This window comes from Melospiza georgiana, chromosome 10 (genome assembly GCF_028018845.1).
Source record: "Melospiza georgiana isolate bMelGeo1 chromosome 10, bMelGeo1.pri, whole genome shotgun sequence".
Lineage (NCBI taxonomy): Eukaryota > Metazoa > Chordata > Aves > Passeriformes > Passerellidae > Melospiza > Melospiza georgiana.
Window position 1 is genome coordinate 9,800,847 of NC_080439.1, and position 22,508 is coordinate 9,823,354.

General features: G+C 50.6%; 2 protein-coding genes across 2 annotated transcripts; one reads left to right on the forward strand and one right to left on the reverse strand.

Moving 5' to 3' along the window:
- Positions 1-1,385: 1,385 nt before the first annotated feature.
- On the reverse strand, positions 1,386-6,527 carry DYNLT2B (dynein light chain Tctex-type 2B). The gene is made up of 5 exons (XM_058031197.1): positions 6,387-6,527; positions 5,792-5,925; positions 4,157-4,226; positions 2,468-2,531; positions 1,386-1,845 (listed from the first exon to the last, which is right to left on the reverse strand). Exons 1-5 carry the CDS (start codon positions 6,470-6,472, stop codon positions 1,798-1,800), a joined length of 402 nt encoding a protein of 133 aa, XP_057887180.1. The 5' UTR covers positions 6,473-6,527; the 3' UTR covers positions 1,386-1,797.
- A 5,021-nt stretch (positions 6,528-11,548) lies between these two features.
- LOC131087693 (programmed cell death protein 1-like) lies at positions 11,549-15,960 on the forward strand. Its single transcript, XM_058031516.1, has 5 exons — positions 11,549-11,657; positions 13,571-13,903; positions 14,201-14,353; positions 14,896-14,930; positions 15,745-15,960. Exons 1-5 carry the CDS (start codon positions 11,549-11,551, stop codon positions 15,958-15,960), a joined length of 846 nt encoding a protein of 281 aa, XP_057887499.1.
- Positions 15,961-22,508: the final 6,548 nt, after the last annotated feature.

Consider the following 22,508-nt stretch of genomic DNA (forward strand, 5'->3'; position numbering starts at 1 on the left):
TTTTCTCCGTTCATCCAGTGTATGGATGTATCTGGTGTAAATTCCGGAGGCTCTTGAAGGAGGGAGCTGCCCTGCTTGCCCACACCGGTGTGCAGTGCTTCAGCAGTGGCTCAATCTCTCTCCAGGGGAAATACACCATCCCTTACTTGTTCCTCACCACAGCCAAGGGTGGTGAGGCTGAGCGATTACAGACTGAAATCTGCTCACCTGCGTTGTAAACATCTTTGTGAAGAAGCCATTAAACACCTCCAAAATGGAGCAAGTGCAAGGTTAAACATTCTGATTGAACAGCCATGGCTTTATAAAAGCTTCAAAACGAGTCTGAGGTCATATGTACCAGCTCCTGGAAAATGTTGTGTGGAGGGTTTTGCTGTTCCCCAAAAGTCACGCTCCCAGGTTGTGCAGAAACAGAGCATCACTGTCACATCTCTCTGCAGGTCCGTTAGTGGGTGACAGCCACAGACAGCAACGAAGCAGTCAGTGAATCTACCCTTCATTTCCCACCAGAGGAAAAGGAGAGGAAGACTCATAACCAAAATATTTCAAACTAATACAATAGAGAAGCAGCAGTGTGCTGCCTCCAGCACACTGAAAGGATTCCAGAAGATGCGTTGTTATTTTTTACATCCCCGGCTTCCAAGAGCTGCATGGGGAGGGTGTGTTCTGCTGTAACAGTTGGTGAGGGTGGGATTCAGAGCTCACCTCACCCCACTTTGGCACTCTGAATGCTGTTCATCCCACTGGAATGGTTCAGCTGTGCTTGCCCTGTCAGCAGAGAGAGTACAGGCATCACCACAGAGCATCCCATCTTCCAATGGGCACACTAAGATGTACTCTCTTGGCACCCACTGTCTCAGCAACCCACTTGGTCTTCCAACTTTTGGGGAGACGAGAAGATTTAGCATTCTTCTGCAGATCTACTGCAGCCTTTCTGAGGCTGGAGTCCTAGCAAAGCTGGTCTCCAAACATCCACCCTCATATTCCAAAACGATTATAGAGAGATTGGGAAATCACTGCAGTATCTGCTGAAGAGCCTGAAGAGCAGTGATCACTCACAGCATCCAGGGGTGCCAAATTGCACCAAACCAAGGAGCACTTACTGCAGGGAGGAGTTCTGGCAGTCACGGGGTGTGTGGGCTGCTGGCCTGACCTAATGTCCTAAATACCTCGACTTTCCATCAATTAATACCATCTCATGTGATACAGCTGAGATTCATAGCCCAATTGTTGTAGGAGTCATAGGAACAAATCTGGATAACCAGAATCAGAGATCAGCTTTGTGGATTAATTTACAAAGAATTGTCAAAATGCTCACCTGAGAAATGCAGACAAGCTATCCAGGATAGTGCATCTTGTAGAGTGGAAGAAAATACCACAAGAGAAGAAATATTAAATACATAGATTTATTATTTTTTTTCTTATAAATATTGCATTAATTTCATAAAAAATAAAAGTAACAGAACCCTTTCGAGACAAAAGTTGAGTTTGCCTTAGAAGCAATGGCTATTGGCAATACACTTTTAGGACAAAACCAACACTATATCAAAAACAAAGGGCCATTTAAATAAAGGACATAATAATAATAATAGTAATATTAATATTGTGCTTAAAGCTATATAAATATCCACAAGGAAGAGGGAATGTTGTAGTGTGTAGCACAGGTGTAGGACGTGCTTTGTAGAGCAGTTAATTGTGTTATGTACTCAAGGAAGAGTATGATGCTTTTGTACACTTAAATAAAAAATACTCCAAAGCATTCTCCCCAATGTCCATCCTTCTGTGCAATGTTTGTCACCATCAGTAGTAGAAGCAGCCAAATGCAGCCACCACACAAAACAGACTGTCCTGGGGAAAACAGAGAAAAGCTCTGTGTTAGTCAAGGCAAGCTTTTTGCTAGTCTAGTGGAACAGGCAAACATCGGGGAACATTTAGACCAGATCATAACTGTATGGTAATATATAGCAATTTTCTGTCTTTTATTTAAGTTTCTTATTCACCTCACTTGTGGTGTAACCCAGGTGAGTGCATGTGAATGCCAGAATTGCCTCAATTTCCTCCATCCACACACCCACAGGTATCTAGGTGTCAGTTTAAAATAAAATAATAATAAAGTAAAACCTTGACTTTGGCACAGTCCTGGATTTCAGCCATGCTCCACGACTGCAGTTCAGCAAAGTATGTAAGAAAATTCTTAATTTCTTGTGCTTTCTCTCCCCACCAGTAAATGGTGTGACTACAATGACTTTTGTACTGTACTGTGTCACCTACTCAGGGGAGAACTTTAACTATGTTGGCTGTTAAAGTTAAGTATGTTTTGTGAACAAGCATGTAAATCAGGCTGTTTCAAGAATCTTGATTCCTTCCTTCTAGCAGTTGTTTCTTTTCTGCTTCGTATTTAAGGTCACTCTGCCTCTCATACAAAAGCAAGTAGCCTTGCACTTGCCATGAGAATCCAGCCCATACTTACGTTCATGAACACGTCGTGAGCACAGCTGTCAGTGTCAGCGTCCCAGAAACATCGTGCAGCCATGCTAGACAAAGGAGCCAGACAGGGACATTACCCAGAGTTCATGTGTATTGACCTAAGTGATCACAGATACTTCCCTTGAAAACAAAACTGAGCTTGCTTTAAAGGTAATGGGATTGGGAAGTATGCTCCTGAATGCCAAGCCTGGTTTTCTACTGCTGAATTCTACCACATCTGTAATCCCCTCTGTATGTGCTCCACCTTCAAACTCATCAGCTCTCAACCTTGCCACTTCCACTGTGCAGCAGGACTTGAAATCTCATTGCTGTGGTGCTTAAGAATCTTTGACTTCTGGCTGATGCATATCAGTGGCTAATTTAGCTTATTTGTTCTTGTCCTTCACCTCCTGCACCCTCATGGCACATACTCCCAATTTATTTATAGGGAGCTATCGTATTCCTTGGCAGATGCCATGCTACAAGACCACGACCTCTTCAAGTCTTTTCATATCTGTACCCTCTGCTCCCTGACTATCCTGATGGACTTCTACACCCAAGCCCTATCCTGAGCACAAACAACCACACCATAACAGGATATTGCATGGGAGATCTTGCTGCTGCCTTGTCTAGTGACACTGACATTCCCTTGTCTCTGCTTCAAGGCTCCCACTCCCTGCCTGCCCCAGTGAGCCTCAGCTGACAGGATTCCTTTAGGGGCACAGTCCCATCATGTATGAGTGACTGCACTAAGGTGTATTTTGCATTAAGGATGTCAGTGATTGTGTTTCAATCTTGCTTCCTGTCTGTTACAAACTGGAAAATTTCCCCAACTGCTCTGTCAGCCTGTGTGGCTGGACTTCACATTTCTGATCAGACCACCTGAACACTGAACTGTTCACCCTGGCACAGAGCTTGTGGAGCAGCCTGCCTGCAGACAGACATTCCTGACAAAAGCCAGAACAGCAGGTACAGATATTCCTCTCTGACCTCCAGAACAGGGAGGCAGCAGCTCTGATTACGGCTCTGCTGCACTTATTTTCTGCTGGAGTATCAGGCACAATAATAAAGATAAGCCCAGCAGATAAAGCACATAAACCTTGTGAGCTGTTCCCTTTTGTTTTATCCCTACCCATGAGTAATGGAAAGCTACAGCCCACTATTGCAGCCAAGAGGAATTCTTTCATCTGACTGCAGGCATCTGGAGCTGACTGCAAGTGCTCAGCACCCACATGGGAATCTAGGCTTGGTTCCCATGGCAGTATTGCAGCAGGATTATAGAAACTGAAACTTCTGAAAAATGTAAATGAAGTGCTTATGGAAGCTTTCTGGCTTTAGACAGAAGTGAGTTACTATGGCTTTTGTGCTCCAGCAGGGCCTTAGGAATGGATGGGGGTGTACCCTAATTCATCATGAATACAACACAAAAGGCTTCTACCACACTCCTCAAAAATGATTTTCAGCATTTCAGCTTGCTAAGAACCACTATAGAGCCAATTATCACTGGCTAATTCAACCAGTCACAACCTAAGCACTCAAGTTGCCACTAAAAGAGAAAAGAAAGTGATTTATACTTTATCATCTGCAGACAGATCTTTGTAGCAAGGGAAATTGGAAGCAGCTTCCAAAGGAAAAAACTACACCTAAACCCAGAAAACATGCTAGAAATACAATTAGAAGATGCAAAACTTACTTCACTCCTTCTCCTCTCTGCTCTCCAATGACAACCTGCACCACCATCTTGTACCTGTCAAATCCCTCCTCTGGAGAGAGAAAAAAATAATAGTGAGAGCAATAACTTTTTAAATATATGAGCCCAAGACACGACCCTGAAAGCTAAAGATTTCTGGCTACAAAGCAAGTGGCTGTACAAGCCTATGCAAGCAGCCAAGTGGACAGACTGCCTTGCAAAGCTTCATTTTCCTAGTATGGAGTACCATGGTTTTGCTGGAGTTGAAGGGTGAACAGAGTAGTTGGCATCCATCAGAAGCTGCATCTTAAGGCACTGGACACCCCTGAGCAGATACACTGTGGGTCAGCATTCTGCTTTGACAACTTTCAAGAACTGGCCACATGGAAAGAACATAAATAAGGCTGCTGGCGGACAAAATGCAATTTGAAAAAAACTGCCTTATTTTAAAACTGTTTGATGCAAAGGTATTGTGAGATTCTTCTGCCACACAGGTGTTTCCTTTGCTCCCGAGTGGTATAAAAGGCCACATAATAGCTGTGTTATTTTTGTGCCTTCAGAGATGTGCTATTGTTTCACAACAGTAAAAAGTACCTCTGGGGCACAGGCTAGATCTAATCAGGCCATGGCAATGTTCCATAAGCCAAATCAGAACAGGCATGTTTGAAATCAAATATAGATCCCAATGCCTGTCTTCAACAAAGCAGTGTCCCGGGACGACTCCAGCACCGTTTCCACTGGAGGACTGAATGCAGCATGCTGGCTCTGCTAACATCCAACAGTCAATGCTTATCAGAGATGCCAGCTGATAAAAGTGGCCACCCCGGGCCAGCCTAGCTTCAGGCTGCTGCCACTGTGGTTGCACATGACTGAAGCCAAGCCCCGTGCAGAGGAGCTCAGCGTGCAGGGAGTACAGCTGCTGCTGCTGCTGCTGGCTCTGAAGCAGATGTGAAGCTTCTGGGAGAAGCACAAATGCACGGCTCCTGCCACCACGGCAGGCCAGCCCAGCAGGTGGAGCACCAGCGTGTCCCCAGGAAGAACGGGACAAAAGTGTCCATGCCAGCACACACATCCATATATTTATTCCGGCACAAAACTCAGGAAACACCTGGTGGTGCCTGCACTTTTCTTCTTGAACTCGAAAATGCTGGAGGGCATCCTGTGCAGCAGCACAACCTTTTTCCAGAGCTGTGAGGCTGTAGTCACACCCCTCCTTGGCTGACTGCTCCTCCCTCCCACCTTCCCTGTGCCCCCTGAGCCTTGTTCTGATCTCCACTGCTATTCCAGCTCTGATCTAACTCACAGCAGAAAAAGAGCAGGAATGGTTCTGTTTATGGAATCAAAAGGCAGTGAAACATCACTTCTTTCTTCTCTCTAATGTAGCTTCTTTTCCCCTGCAGACCCTCCAAGTCTGACATCACACACCTGCCAAGTTATACGAAAACAAATCTTGTCTGCTTGAATTAGATCTCCAGTTCTGCAGGCAAAGAATGCATATATATAGGACAGACTGCTTCATACCAGCAGACTCGAGTCAGTCAACGGGGAAAGAATACATTTCAAGAAGAAAGCGAGATCTTGTCAAAATGGAGAGGACATGGCAAGAAAAGAAATTACAGCCCCAGCAGACCTCCTTACCTTTCAGTCTGTCTTTTATTGTGTCTGATAACGACTTTGTAAGTTCAGCCATTTCTTCTGGTTTGTACTGTACATCGGCCAGCCTCTCCTTCAGTATCGCACGGATGCATTCTTTTACTGTGGAGGACTTAAATCTATCATGGCAACAAAAAGTAAAAAAAAAAACAAAAAAAACAAAAAAAAAAAAAACAAAGTAAAAAGAAGTGGGAAAGTTTGCACACAATGTGTAGAAACACACACAGTGCCACTCCTCGGAAAATATAGCTTTCATGTATTAGAGAAAAATTATAGATGAAAAAAAAGCTCCACTAAAACGGAGATATTGCCAAAAGCCAAACACCTATCGGCAGGGGTGAAACCAGCCGCACTGGACGTTGCCCCTCGAGCAGCACCCCCACTCCAGTGGGTGTAGAGCTGGTGTGGGAGCCCGGTGCCCGCCAAGCCCTCGGGGCTCCCCGTTCCCCACACCCGCACCGCCTCACGCCCAGGGACGCCCTCCCGCCATTCCCACCGCAGCTCCACATTCCCCTGGGGCCCACCCGCCCCAGTCCAAAGCTCCCCATCGTGCTGGCCCCTCTTTCCCCGGCGGCCTCACCGGTGCTGGAGGTCGGGCCGCAGGCTGTACGTGTTCTCGGCCCCCTCGGCGCCCTCGGCCCCCTCGTCCGGGCCCAGCTCGCCCATGGCCCCGCAGGCCCCGGCGTTGGTTACCGGGACAACCGCGGCGCTTCCGCCGCTGCCGCCGCTTCCGCCGCCCGCCCCGCGCGGCGCCGCCCGGGCACGGCTGCGGGGCTGCGGGGCTGGGCTGTGTGCGTGTACCTGCAGCGTGGGGTATCATTTGTATTGGGAAAGGAAAAAGGAAAAGGAAAAGGAAAAGGAAAAGGAAAAGGAAAAGGAAAAGGAAAAGGAAAAGGAAAAGGAAAAGGAAAAGGAAAAGGAGAAAAAGAAAAGAAAAAAAAAGAAAAGAAAGAAAGAAAGAAAGAAAGAAAGAAAGAAAGAAAGAAAGAAAGAAAGAAAGAAAGAAAGAAAGAAAGAAAGAAAGAAAGAAAGAAAGAAAGAAAGAAAGAAAGAAAGAAAGAAAGAAAGAAAGAAAGAAAGAAAGAAAGAAAGAAAGAAAGAAAGAAAGAAAGAAAGAAAGAAAGAAAGAAAGAAAGAAAGAAAGAAAGAAAGAAAGAAAGAAAGAAAGAAAGAAAGAAAGAAAGAAAAGAAAAGTTAAGTTTTTGGGGTTTTTTTGTTAAATGAAGTAGTTGGTAAATAAGTGTTAAATAATTGCAGGCTATTTTAATAAATGTAATAATTGTAAAATTTTGAAATGGCTTGTAGAAGATGCTGAGGTGCTGGAGCAAGTCCAGAGAAGGGCGGTGGAGCTGGGGAAGGGTCTGGAGCACAAATCCTGTGAGGGGCAGCTGAGGGAGCTGAGAGTGTTTAGTCTGGAGAAAAGGAGGCTCAGGAGGGACTTTATCCCTCCCTACAATTCCCTGAAAGGAGGGTGCAGCCAGGCGAGGGTCAGCCCCTTCTCCCAAACAACCAGCAACAGGGTGAGATGGCACAGCTATTCCCAGGGAGGTTTAGGTTGGACATTAGAAGGAATTTCTTCATCGTAGAGAGGGTGATTAATGTTGGAATGGACAGCCTAGGGAGGTGGTGGAGTCACTGTCCCTGGAGGTGTTTAAGGAAAGACTGGATGTGACACTTAATGCCAGGCTGTAGTTGTCATGGTGGTGTTGAGTCATAGGCTGGATGTGACGATCTCAGAGGTCTTCCCCAGCCTGATTCATTCTGTGATTCTGTAAGTAAAGGGTTTGAAGAAGTTGCTGCCTGGGCTGTGGCTGGAGGTATGATGGGGAGAGAGTGGGGTAAGACATCCTGGCCTCACTGGGTGCTTCCCTGGTGACCCCTTCTGTCCCAAACCAGCCAGCAGCCACAGCCCCTGCGCTGAGCCTTGCCAAGGGCTTGAAGGGCTCCCTTCCTGCCTCTGTACAACACGTCCCAGACATCAGGGAGGAGATCCCAGCCTTGCTCCTTTCCTCCAGCAACTTCTTAAATCCTCCATAAAGGCCTAAAATTCTTGCTCCCCGGAATCCTTGTGCCCTTTTCCCTGCCCATAGCAGCTGTGTGTCACAGGGAAGGCGGCATGTGCTGCAGCCCCTGCTGAGAAGCTGACATTCTGTTTCCTCTGCAGGTTATCTCGAAGCAGCGATCTCTGCGATCAATTGTGCTTCCCACGTGCAGCGGATGACACGGCTGAGAAAGGTCCCTGTGTGCCTCACCCAGCTCCGAATGGAAACACTGTGAGGGCACAGCCAGTGCTGCTGTGGAGTGATGCTGCTGACACAGATGAGAGGCTGGAGGGGGCCATGAGCTGTGACAGGGCTAGGTGTGCCTGGAGGTGCCCCTCGGGTACAGGAGGTGTGAGGTTGCTCCAGGAGGAAAAACTGCCAGAGTTTTGCTTGGGTTGCACAGGCATATCCCAACTGGTGCCAGATCCTGCCCCAGCCTCCTCTGAGCATGGATGGATTGCTGAGACCCTGAGCAGCAGCAGCTCCTAATTTCCACAGACTTTGCCAGCACCTCTTGCTAGAGATGGACTGGCAGAATCCTTAGTACCACTGGGCTGGGTGTCAGCTCTGCCCGCCAGCAGGAACACTCACTGCCATGCTGGAGGTGACATTGATCCTTTGCCATACCCATGTGGCACCTTCCCATCACAGTTACCAGTGCTCTGCCCAGGCCCTGCAGGTTTCTGCTTGTTAAAGGAACAGTTTTGTGTCTCTGTTCCATCCCTGTACTTACTCACTGCTTACCGCTGCTTACTCACAACCACAGCACGCTGCCTGTCCCCACAGGGTCAGATGTTGCTGCTCATGCAAATTTCATAATTTCTGATAAGTATCTGAAAGACCTCATGATTCTGTATTTATTTGCAAACACTATCAACCGTTTCCTCCTCTCACCCCAGCCACTCGGCTCCCGCCTGGGTCAGAGCCACAGATGTGAATTCAGTTAAACCGTTGGGGGAAGGATCTTTGGAACGTGTGGGCTTCTCTTCCTCGGCACCTTTTTGTGGTAGTTTGTGTTTCCTCTTTCACCTGGGAAGCTATGGTTTCCCTGGACTTCAAGGTCATGCACCTCTTGGCTTCAGTCAGCTCCATCAGAGATGTTTGATCACAACTTTCTTTTTCTTCCAGTTTTTCAGTGCTCCTTAAATAACCCAGATGCTTTTAAACATTTTGGGGCTCTACCCTCTAAACATTTTGACTCTACCCTCTGAGGTGAGTGCTCAGGTGACAGCTGTGTGCCCCAACAGCGATGGCTGCAGAAGACCAGGTCCTCCTCTGGGTCTCAGATGGAACTCACCAGCTTCTGGCTGGAGAAAAACTATGACATTTGTGCTCCAATGAACTGGTGTGACATGTGCTTGCTGCAGTTGCTGTTTCTTAGTTTTAAATAACTGTCTTCTCACTTATTTCTGCTTGTCCTTACTTTTTAGACTTAATTTTCATCTTTTGGTGGACAAATAGAAAAGGACTGTCCTATGCAATTTGCCATGCTCCAACTCACAGAAAGAATTTATATTTTTTTAAGCACCAAAGGACCTTTTTATGAGCTTGTCAGCAAACTCCAAGGTGTACCATCTATCCCACTGGGCTGGAGCAGATTTACCAGCACGAGCAGGGAGCTGCATCATGGTTGGAGCCAGGCTGTTTTCCTTCATGCTGGAGAACTTGGAGGAGCCAGGGTGAGCTGTTCTGGTCTGGCCGGCTGCAGGCAGGGTTCAAAGGCTGCCTGAAGCCCCAGGGCTGCTGTGGGGCTGGGGCTGTGCTCCTCTGCAATGCTGACACCTGAGACTGCTGCTCACTTCACTTTCCTCCACAGCAGCTTCCTAGCAGCTTGATCTTTTCTTTTATTCTTTTCATCACCATGGGTTGGGTTTTTGTTTCAGAGAAAAGACATCTTGCCATTGTTAGTTTCTCATGGACACGGCAGCCTCCCCACCCTGGGTACCAGTTATACCTATTGTTCATTGTGTTATACCAAGTGTGCATTGGAAAGTTTGAGCAATTTGTGCTATGATTCTAATCAGCTCCGCTGCTGCCACACGAGGTGGGGAGGATGAGCCAGTTTTTCCTGCCTATCCCCCTGGCTTGCTGAGTTGTGATGTTGGTGGTGATACCCATCACATCTTCCACCTCTAGAAACCAAAACATGTGGCAAGTGCCAAACGAGCCTCCCCACACCTGGCTCACGTGCCTGGTGTCACTATTTGGGGACATAAAGCCTCAAGGTGGAAAAGTCCTTGCTGTCAATTTCCTTTTTTCCTGGAGTTCAGTTCAGTTTAGTTTAGTTTAGTCAGGGTTTTTTTTTAGTGGGAATCTAGGAAATTTTGAAGGAACAGGTGATGTCCAAGTCAAAACCCACGTGCACCCTTGTACATGATGGAGAGCACTTCCTTTTGCCACCCACCTAGGCAGCATGGTGGGCTCTGGCCAGATGGCATAGAGAGGTGACAAGGTGGTCACAGCACCCAGCCTGGCTCTGCAGCTCAAGTAGTGCCAGCAGTCCATGAGAAAGGAGTGTTGCTGCAAATGTCAGGAGGAGACTGGAAAAGAGGACCAAGACAGGCTGGACTGAGCCACCTTCCCAGGGTGAGCCCTGTCTGTCCCAGCTCAGAACCCCCTCCTTGGCCATCCTTATGGTATGGTGTTTTTGGCTGAACCTGATGGTCCTAGAGGTCTTTTCCAATTTTAATGATTCTATGATTTCATGATTCTATGAAATTAGGGGTGGCTGCCCCAGCCCACTCGCCTGCCAGGGACATGTTTGAAAGTGAGAGGTGAGCAAGCCCTAGCCCCACAGCTTGTTTGTGGAAGCTTGGAAAAATAGCAAAGTCATCATTAGAATCACATCCTTCTTATTAATTTTCAGTCACTAATTTTCCCGTGACATTTTCAAAATTGTGGGGCACCGAGGCTGTGTTTTAGAGAAATGGAAGAGCGTGCTTTCACCGCTGGTTATTTCCTATGCCAGTATTAGTCAGTGTAGTGAGAGGGGAGCATGGATGGCAAAAAATTACAGAAGTTTTCTGCCCCAATAACAGCACCCTGGGTACCTGCCCTTGCTCTCGTCAAATCTGAGAAGAAAAACACCTAAGGAGGCAAAACTCTTCCTCCTCCCCCTCCTCATCTCCCATCCCATTCCATCCTGGTGGAAGCAGCCTACAATAGGTGTCCCATGGTTTTCAGACCCTGTCCACCCAATGCCACATGTCCCACAACCCCACTGCCTTGGGCATCCAGTGGGAGCACCTGTGGATGCCTGGGAACCCAAGATGACTTTTACTTATGGGCCAGGCTCAGAGCTGAGGACATGTCCCTTGTGGTCCCTGCCTCCTCCAACCCTGGAAGCTTTCCCCAAAAAGGGTGCAGGCTCAGAAGAGCTGTTCTGTTAAGCTGTCCCCAACTGCTTGGCAGCTGGGTACCTGCATGGGCACATGCCAGGAGCGCGCAGGGAGGGGAAGGGGCCAGGTCTGGCTCAGCTGATCCCTGGTTCTGTGAGGAGGAAGCTGGGGGCGGGAGGCAGCCCGGGTTTCCCTCTGGGGCAGAGATGGGTACGTTTCATTTCCACCCAGCCCTCGCTGTGTACAACAGAGAACAAGCTGCTGCCTCTGCGGGGAAGGAAGCACGGAGAGAGCCGGGAGCGGCACAGCGCACACGGCACAGCACCTCCCGCCTGCCTGGGCAGGGGACACGGCGGCTCAGCATGGCTCCAGGGGCCTCTAAGAAGTCGTGGGGCAGCGTGGAGGTGGCCCTGGTTGACCTCTGTGCCATCCTGCTCTGCTGTGGGCCGATGCTGACCTGCTGCCGCCAGGGTAGGTACAGGAGTGTGGCGGGCTCGCTGGCATGGCCATGTTGTTTGATGCTGGTGGAAGATGTCTAAGGGCTGGGAGCTTTGTAGTTAAAAACTAGCTCTGGCATCAAGAAGGCAGAAACCTCAAAGCTTTTGGGTATGTGCAGCTGAAGCAAAGGACTTGGGGATTCTTGGGGCAGAAATAGGATTAAAGGATGGAGAAGGGGACAGGACACCAGAGCTGTATTGTGACACAGTGACGGTGGTTGGAACTTGGTGTTGAGCTTATGGATTTGCCAGGGGGGTGTGGGTTTTTTTTTTCCTAGCTCTTGTGGCTTCAGTCTGTGCCCTTGGGCTGCAACTCCTGGTTTGGACTTGATCCTGAGGGATCTAGGGTCCTTGCTCTGGGTGAACTTTGTGGCAGAAGGAGAGGTTGAAGGGAAGGTGTGAGTCTGGGCAGGGTGAGTGAGAGCTCTGATAAAGCTGATGAAGCCCTTTCCTTCCAGCCCGCTGTTTCTTTGGTGAATTCATGTACTTTTTGCCTTGAGGGTGGGCAGAGGCTGGGTGTCCCTTGGAGCAGATGTTACCTCTGGGAAGATACAGGAAAACATGTAAACCCAACATCCACTTTCAGAAGTCATCTGAACTCTTCATTCATTGTTGGCACTAGTAGGAAATAAAGCCCTGAACCTGCCAAATATTTCCTGTTAAACACAAGAAATCCAAAACATGGCAGAAATCCCATCTCTTGGTGTGGACACTGCCACAGCCAGTGCCGCCTGTGGGAATTGGGGCACTTCTCTCCTTCCTACCTCCTATTTGGTCTCGACCCTCATTTCTCAGCCCAGTTTTCTATCTGGTTTTGTATTTATTCACAGAATTTCCAGGTTCCTTTTCTGGTTGGTGATGCTGAGGTTATGGTGCTAATGGCCTCAGGGCAGAGCTGGGGGGACAGGAGGGACTTTCTGACTCTGCGTGCGAGCCCTGGGGCTGCTTTCGGTGGTGATTTCTGAAAGGGGAAGCTTGGTTGGGTAACCCTTGTGAAAAATGCTTCTTCCCACTTTTCATTGTTCTGAACAGAAATAATTACAACAGCTGTTCTGCTGTGTGGGACTGGCAGAAGCAGGACACTGTGTGCCTCGCCCACATTCACAGCATTCCCACCAGGCAGGATGGATGAACCCACCCGGATAATGGGCAGGGAAATGAGGTGAAGCAGCAGGGCTGCTGCTAAAGCAGAGGAGCCTGTGCCTGTGGCTGGCTGGACTCTGTGTTGGGAGCAGCCTGGCAAGCCCAGCTGGAACCCTGGGACCTGGCTGCCCACGCACACACAGGGAGAGGACAGGCCCCTGGAAAAGGATGGCACTGTAAGCTGCAGGTTGTTCTTCCCTGTCAGGTGGTCTCAGGCTGGAGATGACAAATACTGTGCCAGGGGCAGCCCCTGCCTGGTCTGAACTCCCAGCATTGTGTAGTGGAAAGAGCCAGAGGATCCCAGCAGGCAGCCAGGCATGTGATGGGCTGAACCACAGACACTGCCCCAGCCTGGGACTCTGTCCTCCTGCTCACTTTCAGAGTCAACCTCAGCTGGAGAGAGGATGACTCAGACATGAACATACAGCATATATTTAAAAATAATACAACCCCCAAAGTCTGTTTTCCCTGGTACAGGTGTTCAGTGCTAATTTTAGGTAGCCCGGAGCACAATTTGGTCTGCTGAAACCATTTCACAGTACAGTTGCTACCTCTGAGAGTCCCTCTCCAGCCAGTAGGCATACATTTGGAATGGCAGAGACATGGAGTGATGTACCTGCCCATGTCCCAGAGTGATGATGTGAACTGGGCTTGCATCCCTGGCTCCCACACAGGGTATGGCTGTTTCTGAGACCTGTGCCTGCTGTAACCATGTCTGCTCCTTGTATCCTCTCTCCCAAACAGTGACCATCTCCCCAGCAGTGTTAACTCGCCCTGAAGGTGACAAAGCCACTTTCTACTGCAATATCTCCAGGGAGAATGACTCTGGTTCAGAGTACAGCCTCAATTGGTACAAGGAGACCAACCACAGCCAAGCCCAGAAAACTGCTGAGATCAGCCGATACAAGCCCACGACAGAGACAGAGAAGTACCGGCTCATCAACAACACTCCTTTCTTTGAGATTGAGATCCTGAACCTCCACCAGAATGACTCAGGCTTCTACTACTGTGGACTGATCACCTTCTATGAGCCCAATAAAGTGATGGAGAGCAAGAGGGCCCAGCTGATAGTCACAGGTCAGCCTGGGGGCTGAGCTGATGGGGATGGGTCCCAAGCCTGTTGTAGCACCAGGGGTTAAGGCAGGCAGTAACCTGCTGGCAGAGGACCTGACATGGGTCAGGAGAGCACAGCCCTGCCCTGTCCTTTCTCCTTTGCACCCTGGAGGACAAATGAGACCATGACAGCCTACATGGCACTGAGCCCTTTCTGAGGACGGCCCTATGTTCCCCTGCTGCCTTTCACAAGGACTGTAGAGGCCACGTTATACTCCTGACTTGCTGTTTTGTTCCCCCTTTTTTGAATGCCCATTGCAGCAGCCCCCCAGGTGAATGCTACTGACGAGCCGGAGATGGAGGAAGGCAGCCCCTCTGAGCACATCAAGGCCATGCTCCTGGGCATCCTCCTGCTGGCTGGAGTGATTGTGCTGCTGATCTTCGGCTACCTCACCTTCACATACAGGAGACGAGGTATGTTTCCCCTGGAGGCCACACAAACCCAGTTTGGGACCTGGGGTCAGCCAGGTGTCTGCAGCTGCCTGGGGTACATGGACTGGTTCAATGTGCTAAACCCAGCTGTGGCATGCCCCTGGGGGACAGATATCTCCAAACTGGGACGAGAGGGGTGCTTTGAGCTCTGCTTGCCCTTTGTAGAGCCCCCAGACCATGTGCTGTAGCTCTACACCACTCGTTAGTGTTGTGCCTTAGTGGTGCACTTGAATCCCTCCCATGCACCTTGCCCAGGTGCCTTTGGAGCACCTCACCCTGCTGCAGCACAGGGCATCACCTCAGACACACCACAGGCACCCAAGGACTCACAGAGAGTTCTGCTGCACTCCACTAATCCCAGATTAAACCCTAGACTCTGGGCTGATGTCTCACTTGTCCTTGTAATGCTCAGGGTATTAGGCCCTGTGGACAAGGAGTGTGTGTGGTGAAAAGATTGTGGTGTCCAGTGCTCTTGGGTGGGGCACACAAAACTCCTCACTCTAACCAAGTGTGTTACTTTGCAGATGTGCAGAAACCACCGAGTGAAAACATGCCAGTGGTGAGTTTTCCGCCTCTGCCACCCTGCTTGTGCTGCAGGAGAGCACTGTGGCATCACCGGGGCAAGGAGGGTGCTGGGCCTTCCTTTATCAGCTCTTCACTAGCATCTCACTTCTTCTGTCTGCTGCTGCTTGATCTTTTCTGCACGGCTACAATTGCTTTTCTGCACCTGCAGCAGCATAGCCCCATCACAAAATCAAAATAAAACTACCCAAGATAGGATGTGACTCTCTAATCCAATTCTTCTTCAAAGCAGGCTTCTCTTTGACAGTGGATTGTGCTGCTGTAGAGAATGGGAGGATGTTACCCTCCAATATATCAAGCTAAAATTTATTCTGTTGCAGCTGGTGCCTGTTTTCCTCTCTTTAGGCAGGCACCTGTAGGAGGGATCTGTTTCCTTTTTCTCTCCAACCCCATTCAGTAGGTGGCTGAAGGCAGTGAGTAGGTTGATCTTTACTCTCTCCTTTCTGGGCTGAGCAAACTCAGCCCTAGGCTCTTCTCCTGCACACCATCCACCTTGGAGCCCAATGGAGAGGTGGAAAAAAGGGGCTCCTAGCACAGCCCTGCCTTCCATGGCCGGGCGGGCAGAGTCCAGCCTGCCTGCAGAGGCAGAGAGCTGAGACCCCAAGGCTCATGGTGCGGTTCCTCTGTGCATGTTCTGCCCCAGGTCTGTGCATCTTTCTGCTGCGTATCACTCTCACTCTCCCATGATGCTTCAGAGCTGATTTTGGCACTTGCTGTAAGAACGGGTGTGTGCTGGGGATGGTGGGTACCTCTGGAGGCTGAACCACCACGATGGGGTTACCTTGCAGAAGGAAGAGAAGCCCCCCGTGGTGTTTGTATCCACTGTGGACTATGGTGTGCTGGAGTTTCAGCGGGACCAGCACAGCCCAGTGCCCTCCAAGACTCAGCCAGTTGAGCAGACTGAATATGCCACCATCATCTTCCCTGAGGAGAAACCTGTCACACCAGAGCATGGCAAGAAACACCGGGAGGAGAGGACTCGACAGCTGCCATCACTGCCCTGCTGAGGGTCAGCGTCCCTCCTCACCAGGGTGTGGGCATGAAGAGGCTGCCCCAGCCCCTCACTCTGGGAAAATCCAGCATATCAGGACTAAAGCAACAGAGATGCTGCTGCTGGAGTTAGTATTGAACAGTTCTCACCACAGCGTTGTTGTGGCCATGGGGTGGGTACCACAGGATCAGGAAGGTCCCTGCTGTGCTCCATGTGCTGCCTCTTCACTCAAGGCAGGGAAAAAGGGCTGAGGCAGAGCAGTGATGCCAACAGGTCTGTCCCAAAGGTGACTTACAGTATTCTACCTTCACCCAGTGCTCTCTGGAGTAGCCATGCTGCTTCCCTGCCCTAGGTCTGAGCCAACTATCAAAGCATGACTTGAAGAAAGGGCTGGAGGTCAGAACTGGAGTGAATCCTGTGAGATGCTGCTCACAGGAGCCAAAGCTTCTTGCAAGCTTCTTGCTCGGAGCAGAGGCTGCCCTATGTACCGCTATTCAGAAACCCCTGGGAAGCAGGCAGCTGGTCTTCTGCCTGTCTCCAGGCATTTTCCTCCTCTACATGAGGGGTAATCTACCCCTGTGTCCCTCCCTCCCCAGGTGGGAGTCAGATATGGCCATGGGGGTGAATAAAGAGTTTTGCATCCAGGAGTTTGTTGACTCGTGATGGCAAGTGCGTGGGCAGGCAAATAACGGCTCTTGCAGTGCAGGGCAGAGCTGGGAGGTGGCAGCATCTGTTGTGGTTCCTGGGCCTCTCCGTGACATATGCAAGCTGCTCTTCCACAAAGCTGCTCTTAAGAATTTAGAGAGGTCAATGCTCATTTTCTCCTTGCCCCTGTCTGAGCTGGTCACCCAGGCATGGCTGAAAGCCAACACTCTCCCTTAATCAGGCTTGTCTTGGGGCACTCACCCACTCCATGGGGATGAGCATCCCTGCTGTGCCAGGGGTCTGGCTGCCATTAGCCAGGGCAAAGCTCATATCGTGGTGCTCAGTGCAGCTTTTTTGGCTTCAAACTTCCACTTTCTCTCTTGAAAGAGATGTGCTACGTGCCAGAAACCAGAGCGGAAGAAATGACAGCTGCTTGAGAGAGGAGAAACCCCAGTAAGGAGTGGCTTTGGAGGCAGCAGAGGCTTGCCAGGAGAGTGTGAAACTCAGTGAAAACTGAGAAGAGTCACTTGCATCTTACACTTTGGCAGCACTGTCAGCAGGTTTCTTTCTCCCTTACCCCCCAGTAAAACCAGTGCAGCCTTGTGGGAGCAAACCTGGGCACTGGGGGAAGGGGTGAGGCAAGCCAGGCACCTCATCTTGTACTCTGTGGGGACTGGAAAGTCCATGAGAAACTTCCAGAGGGGACTAGATGGTATAAATATCCATTTGGGATAGCTTTCTCCTTTCTTCAGGGTAAGACAGTGGATGGGGTGTCCCCTTTGGTCCCCAGTGCTGCTGAAGGCTCCCAGTAGCTTCCACGGGCAGTGCCATAACTGCCCATAACTCATGGCAGTTCATGGTTCAGCCCATCGGGGCTGTTTGCCAGCAGCAGCCCTGCTCTTTGCCCCAGCAGCTCTGACAGAGACCTGCTGTGGCCAGCAGGCCCCAGCAAACGAGGCAGGAAGCAGCTGCAGCGGGAAAGTGGGAGCTCAGTCAGCACTTCTGCATTTTGCTTTCCCGTCAGACACGACACTGACATAGCTGAGAGGGTGGACCCTGCTTCATATTTTCCATCCTACCTCTCAGGCAGCAGAGGTGCCAGATCTTCAGCACTTCCTGCACTCCCTGGCTGCAGCTATGACTCCTCCAGGTGCAGTTGTGGCTGAGTCCTTTCCTCTCTGGTTGGATGGTGGTCTGCAGCTGACCAGAGGCTCCCAAGCCATCCAGTGGGGTTGGAGGTGTAGCAAAAGCATCTCCCACTGCCTTTTGGGATGGGAGAGCATCCAGCCTGCTGCAGTGCCTGTGTCACTCCAATCCCCATCAGCCTGGCTACAGTCCTGCCCATTGCAGGGAGGAAGGCTGGGGCCTCAAGATGCATGGGTTGAGTGCTGGGGATGCTCCAGGCTGCCAGACACCATCTCCCATCCCTGCTTGGAGCACAGGATGCCCAGCACTGACAGACATGAGCTGTACTCCCCTGAACCTGGCCTGGCACTGGCTGTGCTGCCTGAGCTTCCCCAGACCAAGTAGTGCCCTGAGATGGGTGTCAGGCCCTACACCCCACTATCCTTCTTGGGAATGGGGAATCAAGTGTGCACACAAGTGCAAGCACACACAAATGCTCATGACGCAGAGACGTGCAAACAAGTCACCAGACAAATTTGTGTGCACACCCTCAGATTTGCACAGCTACTGTACCAAATACCACCCTCCTGCAGACACACATGCCCTCAGGCCCCCATCCCTGTGCCACAGCTTCTGCTGAGCTGGGAGCCAGGACCAGCCAGGGGAGGCTGTGTGTGCTGGAGCTGCTGCATTTCCTGTGCAGTCTGGTCTGGCAGTTACAGCAGCCGCTTCCGACCGCGGGCACCCCCGAGGAGAGGCTGCCACCACCTCAGTGCCAAAATGCTTCGTCAGCCCTCTGAGGCCACACACCCTCTGAGACCTCTGGGGAGCCTCAGCCTGGTCCTACACTAGGGTCCTGATGATGAGCAATGGCCAGAGCCCTCTGGGAGATCTCAGAGAGCTGGGACTGGTCCCTGTCAGCATCTGCAGGAAGCTGGATGTGTGGCAACGTGCCTGGGCTATACCTAAGCAAGCAAAAACCTCCTACATGATGCTTGAGAGCCAGCCTGGCTCCTTATACATCCCAGCCTTGATTAAAGGTGGTTGGAAACAACATTTGAGCAAGCTTCTCTTCAAGAAACCTGAACTCATAAACCATGTCTTGGGAAAACTGGACAGGTGGATGAAGATGGAATGGAAATCCTCTTTGCAGCTGTGTCTTTGAGGAGACCCATGCCATGAATCAGCAAATCACTGTTCCTGAGCACCAGGGCATTGCAGGTGTTGAGGGAAGAAGGGGTGGTCAGGCTGTAGGACAGCAGGGTCAGTTTCAAGTGAGCACTGTCCTGGTCACTGGGATGTCTCAGAAGTTTTTGATTAGGACAGGTTGGACTGGAGGTGATGCATGAGGTATGTGGGTTATTTGTCCACTGGGTTCATGAGATGGCTTGTGGGTGGGACTGGTCTGTCAGGAACTGTTGTGTGGGAGCATTGCCATAGCCTTGGCTATCTGGGAAAGAGACTGTTGTTCCTGGAAGAGAAAGGCTGGAGGGAGTTGGTGGGTGCTGTGCTTGGTGGTGGGAGGGGTGGGCTGCTGTGCAGGCTGCCTGGACCCCTAACCACGGTCAGGCTGCACAGCTCTGGTGTATCCTGAGGGGTCTGGGTCCACAACATCTCCTCCATCCTGTCCCACCGAGAGGCTCACCCTACCTGTCACTGAGCTGTTGTAGCTTGCAGAGTATCTGTGTTTCCTCCTCCCACCCTCATTCTGCTTTCTCTAGTTTTGCTTTGAGTTGCCTCCAGAGTTTCTTCTCCTCTCTCTTCTTCCCTTTGGTAGGATGTGATGCTCAATGAGGAGCTGACAGTCCAGATCCTGGTGCATGGGGCTTGGAGGGCCAGGCAGGAGCCCTGTGCCTGCCTGCTCCTCTGTCCCAAGGCCAAACTCTCTGCCCATGGTGCTGGCACAGAGCCTTGTTGGAGGGGGTCGAGCTCGCCCCTTATGCCTGGAAGGATCATCACAGAACAAGGAGCCTAATGTGGAGTGATACCTGCCCATATCTTCACATCCATTTGCCCCCTTAAATCTCTCTCCATTGCTCAGCATCCCTCTCTTTCCCAGAAATCCAGGATGACGGGGCAATGTGCCCTCTCTACAGCCCAGCTTGGGCATAGCCCTATTTCCTGAGGAACTGATCCTCCTTTCCTCAAATCCACCTTTAGACAGGTGGGCCCTTCTGCTCCAAGGGTTCAGTTGTGCAGACAGTCCAGCATGGAAGGGAACCTGTAGCCACTGCTTGTCCCTAGAGCTGGTGGGTTTCACCATGACGAGGGGTGACAACCTTTCATTGTCAAATGCATCAAGGTTGGAGGGGGACTGAGGCACAGAGGGCTGTCATGGAGCCATGTCCCAGGAGGATATGAATGTCCAAAATTCACTGTCTGCTTCATGGAAGCAGAAAAAAGAGGATCCGGGAAATTCTAGATGAGCCAACCTGCCTCAATATCCAGAAACCTGCTGGAACAAATTACCACCAAGTGGCAAACACTGACAGGGAAGTGCTGGGGCTGAGAACACAGATTTAGCTGGAATGTGTGTCAAACCATCCTCATTTTCTCTTCATTAGGGTGGCAGACTGGGTACCACAGGGAAAGCGGGAGTGATGCTATCTTTGTGCTGCCTTACATGACATTCTCATAACCAAATGAGGAAATGGGAAATTCTGCCACTGTGGGTGGACGGATTCTCAAGAAGCTCTATCCCATGAGCAGTTATCAATAGCTTGTGCAGCAGACACATCCAACAGAGATTTTCTGGGGAAGCTAGGCTCATATGAAAGCAAGATGCTATTGAAAGAGGGTGTAAAGGCTGTTTGGATGGGGGATTAGAAACTGAATTAACCCTGACGACCTAGAGAAACAAGCAAAGATTTCCTGAAAGAATGACTGATGTAAAAGAATTGGATGTGTTCAGGAAAAAATGAGGGAAGTCTTCAGAATGGGAAAAAGCCTCAGTATGAAGCAAGCAGTGAGAAGTGTTTAGGGTTCTGCCCTGTTGCTTAGATGTCAGTTCATCTGTCCTGTAAACCTTGATGTGCCCATGGACGCAGCATCCCCACTGCTGAGGGGATGCTCCTTTCTGCAGTCCTGCATGGGGTCTGGGGTTGAATGCCCCTTTCTGCCCTTTTCAGGGACTGCTGGCAGGACGGAGCCACCAGGGTATGGGGTGACCCATGCCAAAGGAAGGCATGGATGTCCCAGCAGGAAAGGGGTGCATGTGGGCTAAGGAGAGTCCTTATGGGCGATGTGGGCACTTTGTCCCTTGGCTGGAAGAGTGGGGAATGTGGAGGCTGACACATAGTGAGAGATGAAGAGGAGGAGAAAGAACTTCGGGAAACCTTCCTGTGCACACAGAGGCGGCTCACCCAGGGGTGGGAGCTCAAGTCAAAAATAATTTTGTGCTGTGCAAAAACAGCAGGGAAATTACCACTGAGGCTGCACCTTGTGTGTTTCCTTCACGCATCCCACGGAGCAGCCATGGCCAGCGTGCTGGAGTGAAGAGGATTGGCAGGGTCTGGCCCTGGCAAGGGCTGCCAGCCCAATGAGGTCACACTGTGTGCAGGACAGAGCATGTCCCCACTCCCTGCTGAGGCCAGGCTGTGGGGAGATCCTGTAGGAACAGCTTTTGTTTCCAGGCAGGTACTGATAAGCAGCAGGGTGCTTGGGCAGAGCTGGGAGGTGTGTGTGAAATGGAACAGGATGTCGAAGCAATTTCGTCTCTGTGGGCTGTTCTAGGAAAGTCCCTTTAGTAGAGGCAAGTCAAAAGCTCTAATAGAGGGACCAGCACTCGGCTGTGTCAGAGATGACTGTGAGGGCTCAGCACACTGTGGGTCGTGATTTGAGTTGTGTTGCCATGACGTAGCAGGCACTGGTTTCCATCACAGCCAGGTTTTGAAGGCAGGGACCTGTTCCCACACCAGGAACCAGGTATGCCACTGTATCCCCACTGAGCAGTGTGCCAGAGGGGCAGTGTTTTAGCCCCAGGGTGGGGAGTGTGGGGAGTGGTGCCTGTCCTGTGGGGAGGATGCCTTGTGTCAGCAGGCTCGAGGAGGAAGAGCTGGGCTGAAACCACAGATCCTTGTTTGGGTGAATATGAGAGTGTCTCCAGGGGGCTTCTCCTCCTCAAAATAGCTGGAGATGTTTAGCACAGGCATGCCCTAGATGTAAATGGAAGGTGTCAAAACCTTTAGGTCTTTCCTGCATTCAACCCCCACAGGGTAAATCTTGGACAATAACACAGAAGGGGTGAAGTGGACAGGCAGATGCTGCAGGGTGGGGGCTCCATCCTTGTCACTGTGTGTTGGCTGGGTCCCCATGCCATGCTTGGCCATGGTGCCAGCCGTGAGGCCAGCCCTTTCCCTACTTAGCTCCACCTTCTGCACCATGAGATTTGCAGCCCTGAAGACCCCTCTGTGGCAGGATACATGAAGGGGTTTTCTATAATGAACCTATAGACATGGGAGCCCCAGGGAAAGGAATGATAGGAGGCTGTAAAGATCTGCTGCTTTGTCTCTTCCTCCTCACGCACCAGCCCTGAGCCAGGGATGTCCCCCAGCTCCTTTCTGTGAACATTGAAAACACTGGTGGGATGATCCCTCCTTCATTGCCCTGTTTGTAGTTCACTGCCCCAGCCCAAGCAGGACCCAATGAACCCATGACAAGGGTCTTGGCAAGGGGGTGACTCAGGGTCTATCCATAGGTGAAGGCTTTCTTCATAAGCCTCCTGAAGACCTTGTCTTGGCTTCTCTGCTTCCAAGCACTTTCTGTCCTTCCAGTCCTGCTCCAGATTATGATATC

Coding starts and splice junctions, on each gene's coding strand:
- DYNLT2B (XM_058031197.1), bottom strand. CDS start 6,472: ATGGGCGAGCTGGGCCCGGACGAGGGGGCCGAGGGCGCCGAGGGGGCC. Junction 5,926..6,386: donor CGGCCCGACCTCCAGCACCG/GTGAGGCCGCCG, acceptor TTGCCATGATAG/ATTTAAGTCCTCCACAGTAA. Junction 4,227..5,791: donor AATAAAAGACAGACTGAAAG/GTAAGGAGGTCT, acceptor TTCTCTCTCCAG/AGGAGGGATTTGACAGGTAC.
- LOC131087693 (XM_058031516.1), top strand. CDS start 11,549: ATGGCTCCAGGGGCCTCTAAGAAGTCGTGGGGCAGCGTGGAGGTGGCC. Junction 13,904..14,200: donor GGCCCAGCTGATAGTCACAG/GTCAGCCTGGGG, acceptor TGCCCATTGCAG/CAGCCCCCCAGGTGAATGCT. Junction 14,931..15,744: donor CGAGTGAAAACATGCCAGTG/GTGAGTTTTCCG, acceptor ACCTTGCAGAAG/GAAGAGAAGCCCCCCGTGGT.